General features: G+C 35.7%; 1 protein-coding gene across 1 annotated transcript in view; it reads left to right on the plus strand.

Annotated features, from left to right (window-relative positions):
• LOC136043776 (uncharacterized) overlaps positions 1-9,101 on the plus strand; it is a gene marked incomplete at its 3' end in the record, with an annotated part of 43,729 nt that extends 34,628 nt beyond the window's left edge. The window contains exons 5-6 of the mRNA XM_065728692.1: positions 6,700-6,774; positions 9,026-9,101. Of these exons, the coding sequence (XP_065584764.1) occupies positions 6,700-6,774; positions 9,026-9,101 (151 nt within the window). The remainder of the gene's footprint in view (positions 1-6,699; positions 6,775-9,025) is intronic.
• Between the last annotated feature and the right edge of the window lie 2,279 nt (positions 9,102-11,380).

Below are 11,380 nucleotides of genomic sequence, written 5' to 3' on the forward strand. Positions count from 1 at the left end.
CTTTCTGAAAGCCATTTTTCAGTTAGTCCTATTACATAAATGGGCAACATTCATTAGCACACAGAAAAGACAACATTGCCTTGCACTTATTTCTTAAACCTCGAATATTTACAGAAAATACATTAAAAGCACTACTAGAACCGAGAGAAGGCTGAACATTATCACAAAAATCATCAGTAGTATAATAATTACAGCCGGACTTAGACATTTAAGGATAGGATCTGCAGTTTCTATATCACTTCTACAATTACAGCTTGGTTTATCAAACACAACTGAATCGAGCAGTGAAGAGTCTAACAGATACGAAAATCAGAAGAACTCATGAGGTAAGCCTAAAAACTTATAAAGAAAAACACATGAACCAAGTTGTGGCAAGAAAATTCGATGAGATTGACTCCAACACACACACACAGCAATTTAAGTTAATCATGTGAGGATCCATTCTTTCTAGCTAGAAGACCTTGGAATGTATCAACTTCATTAGTGCTTTTTAGCTTTATAGTCTTCCCATCGGGAGTTTTGAGAAATATTTCTCCACCACTGGACCACACAGAGTTCATGCCAAACTTGGCTTTAGCATAGTTCAGAACTACCAGCTTTGTTTTGCTTAAAGATTCAGACAAGAACACACCATTACCTTTCAGATTTTTCCTTTCCTTAAGGATAAGTTCTTGCAATTGAGTTGTAGAATTCAACAATCATAGGACTTAGTTTAAGTCCCACTTTCCCATTTCCCCTGACAGATAGAAATTCCTGGAAATTCTGGCTACAGAGAGGAAGATATTTTTTTTTAGATACATCTGGTGTAGTGTCTTCCTTCACTCCAAATAGACTGATTTGGTTTGACATTCTTTGTTGTTCATTTTGATCATTTAGTCTGTCAGTGTTTTGCTAAATTAGCTCCTGCATTCTCTGCAGGTCAGACATTCTGCTATCAAGAGCATTTATAGCTGATTCAAGTTTTGACATTTTAGAGTTATATTGTTTAAGGGATTTTTCCACAAGTGAATCAAAATCAAGTTTCAAGCTGGCATACACATCTTGCGTCATTGACTCCTATTTATCAGCAGTGATATTTGAAGCTATGGGTGAGACAATATGTGAAGCTGAAAGCTTCTTCAGTGAACTATCAACCATGGATTCAACTTCTCTAGACATGACATCTACACATGACATGACACATGACATCTAGGATAATTTCAGTCATGGTTGGTCTAAGGTTGTTTTCATCCAGGGATTCATCTAGGAGCTTTTGCTTATTTTTCAACATATTGATATGGGAGTTAAGCATTGTGATCTGTTCTACTGTTGATTCATGACCACTGTATTGGATTATGAAGTCAGACCGAAGCTCTCGGGAGCTTGGAGCATGGATGTTGGATTTCCTTTTTGATTCTTCTCTAGACATATCTGTTTTTTAGACATGACAACAATGATGAATCAAAGCCTTAATTCAGCAAGCAAAGCAGGCTATAATAGATCTTATCTAAGCAGGAACCATAAAATACTGAGCTTCCAATTCGGACTCTAAAGTATGCAGTAATAAATAATCGCCTTGATGCGCCTTCACTTAACTAGAACTATGTTTGGTTCTTGTCTCTAAGTCCGTTAAAACAGCGCTATCTGTTAGAACTAATGCTTCTTTGCATTAGATGGCACTAAAATAAAAACTAGTCAAGGAGACTGGCTCCAAAAAAAGCAGCATCAAACTGCTGCACAGTCTATTGACATTGTTCAAAAATTTAGGTACCTTCTTTCTGTCACCCACAAGTTATTTTAGGCATATGTAAAATCACTAAAGACTTTCAATATTTTTAAGTGTTTACAGATGGCCAAACCCAAAGAAGCCACTAGATATTTTTGGTCAGGGCATAGAGAATACCTTATAACTGGTACGATACGTCACTCCTACTCATTTCCTAGAATCCATCTTGCGAATGTAAGGTCACTAGTAAATAAAATGGAGGAACTACAAATTATTCTTGGCAAAAACCAGATTGATATTGCTTGCCTTAGAGAAACATGGTCTGCTACAGAAGATTCTTGCTCGATTCCTAATTATGACTCCCATTTTAAGCCCAGATTGGACAAAGATGGTATTCGTCTATCTCATGGTGGAGGAGTTGCTTTTTTTTGTAAGTGTACCCTCCAAAATCGGATTCTATCATTTTCTGAAATAGAGAACAACTCCAAAACTGAAGTTTTATGGCTCTGGACCAGACCCAAAAACCTCCCAAAAGACGTATCTTGCATGATTTTTTGTATTATTTATTACCCTCCCCGTAGTGGATTTAAGAAGGAGCTGACGGCATATCTGCAACTTTATACTGACAGAATTCGCCACAAGTACCCCTATGCTGCAATTACATTATGTGGTGATTTTAATGAGCTAGACCAAAAATGGCTTAGCGCTGCTCTTAGTCTTGACCAGGTAGTCAAGTCACCTACACGCAGTGATAAAACCCTAGACTTGATTTTTACCAACATTGAAGATTACTACTGTGCCCCGAAAATAGCCCCTCCATTAGGGGCAAGTGACCATCTATGCATCTTTTGGACCCCTTTATCATCCTTTCCCCCTAAACCATTGATCAGTTATTCATATAGACCCATTACTGACGAGAAGATTGCCCATTTCAAAGTAAAACTTAGCTCCAAATCCTGGGCCAATATCCTATGTCTTACCAATGGTGATGAAATGGCTTCTAAGTTTTCAGCTGAACTTTTCCAGTTATACTGTGACACCTTTCCAGTGAAAAAAGTCAATTACAAATCCAATTGTAAACCATGGATAAATAAAAAAAATTTGTGCCTAATAAATGAACGTGATAGACTCTTTAAGGAAGGATTTTTCCAGGAATCTCGAAAACTTCGAAACATTGTTATTAGTGAAATTCGTAAAGCAAGAAAAGAGCATGGTGCTCACGTGCTCAATAAGTTACTGTATTCTAACCCTAAGAATTTCCACAAATGTATCCAAGATCTCATGGGAAAGGTATCTTCTAAGTTTCTCTTACTGGATAGTAGTGGCAACCCAGTGAGTGCTGACATCATAAACGATTATTTTACTTCAACTTGTAAAACTCACCCGCCACTCCAAAATATGCCGGCCAACAGTGCAGTGAGTGACATTCCTGTGATTGGAATACATCAGACCCAGCTTAAACTCGAAAATCTTGATACAAATAAGTCAGTTTACCCAGGTGATATCCCTACCAAATTGATTGTGAAATGTGCCCATTATTTAAGTGTACCTCTAACTGCAATTTTTAACCAATGTTTTGTAGATGGTATTTTCCCAGTGTGTTTTAAACGAGCTATTATATCACCTATACCGAAAAACAAGACCCCAAAAGTCCCCTCTGACTTAAAACCAATATCAAAAACCTCTATTTTCTCTAAAATTTTTGAAAGTTTTATTTACAATTTCCTCTTTGATGATATTCAAGATAAAATTAACCCAAATCAGTTTGGCTTTAGGCCGAATCATAGCACCACCCATTGTTTATGTTATATACTTGACACTGTTTTCAAACATCTTGAGTTAAGTAGTTCCTACGTTGAGGCTATTTTTGCTGATATTAGTAAAGCCTTTGACAACTTGGATCATCAGACAGTTATTGATAATGCAAGGGCTTTAGGTGTCAGAGATTTTGTTTTACGTATAGTAGCTAGTTTTTTATCTGGTCGTGAGCAATGTGTAGTCCTCCCTAACGGAGACTCATCAGGTTTTACCTCGATTTCCTGTGGAGCACCCCAAGGGACTAAATTGGGTCCTTTAGCATTCTTAATTGTTTTTAACAATGTTTTACCAAACTTTGACAACACTTTTAAATTTGCGGATGATTTGACATTACTTAACCTTTGTCAAACCTCAAACTTGACTCACTCATTAACAACTTAAAGAATGATCTTGCCAATGTTATACTCAATCTGAGCATACCGAAAAGCAGTTTAATGCTATTCTCATTTTTAAAAAATATACCCCCAATCAATAATTACCTTTGTATCCCAAATTTAAACACTGTTAAGCTACTTGGTGTGCACTTGGACAATGACCTTAAATGGAAATCTCACTCTTTTCACTTATTTAAAACAGGTGGTTTTCCCCTTAGATCTTTCCCCCTTCTTAAACGGTTCTCCATATCAATCCAGAACCTTAAAATAATTTATTGTTCTTATATAAGACCTTGTCTTGAATATGTTTGCCCTGTCTGGCACCCTGGACTGACCAAATCCCAATGTTCTAAAATTGAAAGCATTCAAAAAAGAGCTATAAAAATTATACTGGGGACGTCCTATACTACTTATGATGAAGGTTTGGCTAGACTTGAACTCACTACATTGGAATCACGACGTCACTTCCTTACCATGAACTTCGGGCACAAGTGCCTTAGTTCTGACTATCATCGACGTCTTCTTCCCCCCTTCAAAGAAAACCCCCCAATCCTTCCCAATACAAGACTTAATGCTCGTAGAGCTCCAAATACTCAATTTGACTTGTGTCCCCAAATGTTGACAATGAGGTACAAAAACTCTTTTGTTCCCTATTTTGTTTCGCATTTTAATAATTGATTTAACTTTGTAACTATGTTTATCCCTTAACATTTATTTTATCATTGTAATTATAATTGTTCTGATGTGCTTATGCTAGCTTGTGTGCTATTTTAGCCAATAAATCATATTCTATTCTATTCTATAACAACCATCTGGGTTTCTTTTTTGCCGTGATAAGGGTTGCTTCTTATAATGTAAAATAAAAAAAAAAATCTTTAAATTTTGTTCTTAGTACTTTTGGGAAAATTTTGTCTACTACTGTTTTGTTAAGAATTAATTGCTGTTTTTATTTGATTAGAAATGAGTAACGGGTGCTTATTCATGAAGGTCTGCTTGAATTCGGGTTTACTCGAGCTATTTCCTTGGTTTTGATTGAAGTAAAAAAGCATTCTGTTTTTTCAACAGGAAATGAATAATTCTGAATAAATGAGGATTTTCTTTCTTTTACAGTAAAGAAATTATTCTAACTTAACAATTCAAAATGAGTTCTTAAATGAGATTTTGTGTTTTAGGAAGTATTGTATAATTGTGACTCTTGTGATTTAATTTTGAAACAGGCTGACTATTCCAGTTTCCATACCCCGACCCAATTAAGTTCTGCTTGTTATTTAACTTAGATCAAGCAGTTTGCTTAATAGAGAAAGATGTCTCTTCCATGTATTTTTTTCTGCCTCATCATATACGAGTAGATTGAATGATCCTAGAAACTTCGCGAGCAGGGGGGGGGAGGGTTCAATCGATTGTCAATAGAAATTTCTGCTGCTCATTTTAAAAGCCAATACCGTGTGAAGGGCAGTCTTTCACTCCTTCAATAGACATCGTGTCCCCAAGCCCCCTCCAGCGTTGCTGGTATCGGATCAGAAGATGTACGTTGACAAACGAACTCGTTTGTCGGGGTAGGATATTTGTTGTGCAAAATAGAGATACCCTAAATTTTGGACCTATTTAGTCAGTCACAAAGAGTGTAACTCTTTACAAGTTTCCACACGTAACTTATACGTGTGGAAACTGGCGCTAGTGTCCACCGAAAAAACTGTCAATGCCATCTAGCCATTTTGCGACACCTTGCTTTTTTTTTCAGTGCAGTAATAATAATAAGTAATTTAATTAAGGTCATTGCTAAAATTACGTTAGTGATATATATCTGGTCTCATTTCCTGACAGATAAATTATCGTAAAGCTTGAAAAAATGCCAAGTGTCGCCGAAAGCCTGATGACGGTAATAGTCTTTTGTCGACATTAGCGCCATTTTCTATTCGTATAAGTTCCCATACTCTTTGGTCAGTCAAAAGAGAAGCTGTGAAAGATAGAATAGTTAGGTGATCTTTTAGTATGTAGTAATTGTCCAACAAGCCAACAATTTTCTTCGCATTAATAAATGTTGTATCGATTCGGATTGTATAATTTTGAATTTTTAAAGCTATCCAAACACAGTATTTTCAGCAGCCCTTCCTTGATAGGAATATATCGATAGAACCGTTCCTAGAGGTTGTTTTTCAAAATTCTATGGATGAAGGATGACAGATTGCCAAAGATTGTCCTTGTCGACCAACTTTCCAGGACCCAACGAAAAGTAGGTCGTCCTCGAATGGACGGGAAGATCTCGTAAGAAAAGATTTAAGGAAAATGGGAACTTCCTGGGAGGGTGTAAAGAAGGAGGCTTTGAACAGATTGGGATTGAGGAGTAGCGTGTTGGTCTCAGGCGGCTTGGTGCTGCATTGAGTTGGTAGTAGTAGTAGTAGTAGTAGAAGTATATTAGTTATAATTTAAGCTTAAACGAAGGCTCTTCTAATTTTCAACACTAAAACCTTTGCTTGATTAGCAATTTGTGGTAAGATATGTGTTCAGCTATTTAAGCTGATCAAGGTTTTCTTATCGTTTCCAGCGTTATAAAAATCCTAAAATGATCATAATTTGGACTAGATTTAAGACAGTTATGAGATTTAACACGATTTTCAAAACATTTTTTCATAGTGCACATCACTGTAACTAAGTATTTTTCAGCTAATCGTTTAAGCTGGTAAAGCGGTTTAAGGCTCGTAAAATGAGATTGTGCTTTGTTTTAAAAATTTGCTGAAGGCCTTTCTTGGTGTATACTGCAGAATTTGTCTTTTGCAGTTAAACTAGGCGTTTTTTTTTTAGAATTCAAAAGATACTTCTGACTTCCCTGCTGCGTTGACACGTGGTAAAAGAACAGATTCAGAGAGTTCAAATCAGGTATATTTTAATTTATCTAACCAACCTCTCAAAGTTGTTTTTACGGTTATTTACTACAGTGCTAAAATTTTGCACTACATTCTTCAACACTAAATATGAAAGTTTAGAATAGTAAATTCAATTTCAGCATCTATCATTTAGCTATATAGAACATACAAAAGAACAGAACAAAAAATGTTACCATGGCATGCAAAACAATAGTATAGATAGATAAGTGTATTTCAAAAGCATAAGGGCCATATACACACAAAAATATAAATAAATAACACACAAGCAAGAAAATTAAACAACAGTACAAATTACAAGCACGCACAGAAACCTTCCCTTAGGCGTTGTGAATTTCCGTGTAGTAAAAGTCTGCTAGCGTTCTATTTAGTTGTTCTTTTTAACTGACATTTTACTGTTTAATTATTGACTCACGAATGATTTTTCATTCGTTTTTTTTTCTTTTTCGTTGTCGTTTTGGCATTCTTTGCCAGTTTTCGTGTTTTTATGATATCTTTTACTCCGAAGTCCAAATTCACCCCTTTTGGGCTTGTGATAGTGATTCTTTGAGATAAATATCTTATTTTTTATTATGAACAGTTTGAAAATCATTTTGGTAAATAGAAAATCAGGACCTATGTATCTCAGTACAATGTCCAATGTCATATTAGTTAGAAAACAAAAAAAAACCTGAAACGGTGCTTGAATGCTTTCCCATGTCCTTTGAGGCCAAAATGTTTAATAGCATTTCTTGGAAAGTACGTCTTCAGGATTTACTAAAATCCTCGTGTGTGGTTTCACAACCGACTTAAAAAGTTAATTTTCTAAGTCCAAGAATCATTTCGCCAGAAAAGTGGCGTATTCGCTACTCTGCTCCAGTTTTTTACTATTCTCTTACTGTGAAGTAAAAATTTGTCCTATTTTCGCTCTTGTGGATGAATAACCTGAACTAACAGAGCGATTCAGCTTTGGAGCAGTAACTTTGATAGTTTTTCCTTTTATTGTTTTATCATCTGTTTTATGAACATGTAGGGTTTTCCATTGCTTGGGCGCAGTTCGAAAGCTCTGTCAAAGCAACAAGAATATCAATCCTTAATGTTTTTCGTGTTTTCCACGGGTAGTGGCGGTGTCAGTTCATGATTTTTTTTTTTTATGGGGTTAGGAGGTCAGGAATCTATCCTTCGAAACCTCGGGTTTTTTTTGGTTTCTTTTTAAACTCTCCAACGAAAGAACCAAAAAAGCCATTTTTTCAGTGAAAATACCGAAAAAAAGTGTTTTTCAAAATTTAGAGAGGACAAAACATCTTGGGGGGCCAATGCCCCCCATCTAATTGAAGCCATTGCCTGGTATTCATTTAAAAAATGCCATGATTTTTTTCTCTTTTTTTGTTTCACAAGTTTATAACTGTCTTCTGTCTTTCTTTAAGTGTTTCTCATTTATAAATCATTCAATGTCAGAATATACATTTAATACTACTACTACTGCCACAAATAACTCACTGCAGCGCCAAACCACCCGACACCAACTCAGCTGCGTGCGTTCCTCCTCCATCTCGATCTATTCAAAGCCTCTCTCTTTATACCCTCCCAAGAACTTCCCATGTTGCTAAAATCTGATCTTATGAAATCTTCCCATTCAATTCGGGGGCGACTTGCTTTTGTTTGACCCTACAGGGTGGCCAACACCTTCTAAATACCAGCACAGAGTTGTTGGACAGGGGGAATCGGGATTTCACCTGGTCCAAACGCCCTCCCTCAAAGACTAATAACAGTGGCCAAAAAATGTACTTTCGTGTCCTGACTCATCCTCCGCTAAAGGTTGGATGCATTTGTAGGTACTTAAACGTGCTTATGTACCCTACTTCACGTTGCCTCAATCTGAATCAATATGTAGCTCCTCCTTTTTTAGTTAGCGATTTTAATTACTAAAATTATCCATTCATAGTGATGGTTCCACCCATGCTCTAATGGAGTATGTGGAATGGTAAATAAATTATGTACACACTAACCGATTGTTTCCACTTGAAAAAGAGATAATGATTGTATGTATAAAACAAATATTGTAAATCAATATATAAGAGGAGGGCACTTTACATGCCCACATGAGGGTCATGCCTCTGACCCCCTTCTATGACTCCTCTTCGTTGACTGGGGTACTTTTCCTCTTTTAGAACCTCGGTGCATTCTTTCTACAGTCTAAGAGATTCAAATAATGAACGAAATGAAGCCTTTTAACGTTTTTTTATTTAATTTTTGTTCTATTTTAGCCCAAGAAATTAAGTGCTTATCAACTATGGTCAAAGGAAGCTAGAGCCGACCTGTTGAAAAGAAATCCACATTTAGGTAAAAACCACCTTTTTTTAGTCGTTGTCTTGATATATCTCTATAGTGGTAAAAATTGTCATGGGATGAAACATGTCAAATAAAACAAAAAGTAATTTTTAGGGTTCTCCGATGCACTGAATCTAATGGTGTGCTTTTTAATAAGGGTGCTTTAATTTTTTGGGATGTTTCTCTTCTTTATTGAAAATCAGACACATTTTCTCAGGCACTTAGCTTTTGGTGGGTAATATTAAACTTAGTGAATTATATATATATATATATATAGTACCGGGAGTCCCGGCAATTTGCACGTGGCTTCTTCTATATATGGATTCTCACTGTCGCTTGTCTTCTAAATGCAGGTAATTACTTTTTTTTATTGGACCTTTAACTTTTGCCTCGACTTGTCTTTTGTCATTATGAAAGACATATCGCCATTATGAAAGACTTTTGCCTCGACTTGTCTTTTGTCATTATGAAAGACATATCGCCAATTCTTTGTTTCTCTTAATTGTTCAGGTGGTGGGACAAAACTCCTTCTTTTGCCTCGGCTTGTTTTTTGTCGTTATGAAAGACATATCGCCGAACCTTTATTTCTTTTAATTGTTCAGGTCGTGGGACAAAAAATTATTTTTCTTCCCACGATTTATCTAGTCCAGGTATTTTATTTTCAAAGGTATGGTAGGCATTGACGACCACCTTTGTTTCTTTTAGTTGTTCAGGTGGTGGGACAAAACATTTTTCTTTTGCCTCGGCTTGTCTTTTGTCATTATGAAAGACATTTCGATGAACCTTTGTTTCTTTTAATTGTTCAGGTAGTGGGATAAAAACTTCTTTTTCTTACAACAATTTATCTAGTCCAAGTTTTTTATTTTCAAAGGTATGGTAGGCATTGATGATCTTATCCATGCCAAAATACCAAATCCGATCATCATCGCTGTCATTTTCAGTTTTGACACGTTTTGATTCTCGATGTCCAGGCTGATTTTCATTGACTCGTCCACATGTTCGGTGTCGAATGTCTTCTAACCGCGTGTGTCTTTACTCTTAGTTTTCATTTTTGACCTGCTCACATGCTTGGTATCGCATGTCTTCTAACCGCGTGTGTATTTGCTCTTGGTTTTCTTTTTTGAGCCGATCACATGCTTGTCGCATATCTTCTAACTGTGTGTGTGTGTCTTTGCTCTTCATTTTCATTTTTTAAATGTTTTTGGATTTCGGTTTTTTCAGACAACTTAGCGATGGCGTTTGCTTTAGCTGTATGTATTGGCGCTGTCGTAATTTATGGTCCAAGTTGTTCTTTTTCACAGCTTATGACGTTTGATAGTTCAGGTGTTTGTTCCAAAGAATCATTATTTATAGTAACTGCAACGGCAAATTTTTGTTTTTGGGCCTTCCAACAGACATGATATTATATAAATAACTGATGCATTGGAAACTCAAAAGTCTTATTTATGCTATGTGTGACATCATGTAAGAAAAAGCTTAAACGATATCATAAGAATTGCTTATATGATGTACTAACATAGTACATGACATCATTTGCAGAAACCAAAATTAAGGCTCTTAACGAATTTTCTCAGACTTCTGACCTATCTAGATCTTTTTTTTTATGTGAGAATATTCCAAGATACCAATTTTGCCAAAAAAACATGGAGCCGTTTATGAGAAAAAAAAATACGTAAAAACATAAATAAATACATATATACAATTACAATTATTGCTTGCTTATTTATAAAGATAGTATAAGTACATAAATACATATACAGTTGTTGCTCGTTATGAAGATAGTATATATATGTTACTGTGAATGTCAAAAATCTGGTTAGGGTTGACATTCACCCGTGAATGTCCAAAATCCTGTTGGGAACTTTGGACATTCAATTTGGATTCTGCTTGGATTCAATTAACTTTGCAAATCAGCTGTTTCGGTTTTATGCAAGCTTTGATGGGAAAATTTAAAGTTAGATTAGATTGGGTTAGGTTAGGTTAATAGGTTATAAATCTCAGAAATGGGTTAAAAACCTAACTCTACCTAACCTAACCTGTCACAATCAAATCTTGCTTAAAACTGAAAAAGTTGACTGGCAACGTTGACTAAATCCAAGGAGAAAAAAGGTATTTCCAGTTGAAACAGTTTTCTAAAATTTTCTCATGAAAAATTATTTAATGAGAAAATCTTAGAAAACTATCCAACTGGACAAGTGTCCTGACTAATAATCATCTAAGAGATAGTAGAAATTATTCGATAAAACAAACATGACAGAAAATGTGTGTGTGGCTGAAATATCCAATAAGCT

The sequence above is a fragment of the Artemia franciscana genome, unplaced genomic scaffold, assembly GCF_032884065.1.
Source record: "Artemia franciscana unplaced genomic scaffold, ASM3288406v1 Scaffold_979, whole genome shotgun sequence".
Lineage (NCBI taxonomy): Eukaryota > Metazoa > Arthropoda > Branchiopoda > Anostraca > Artemiidae > Artemia > Artemia franciscana.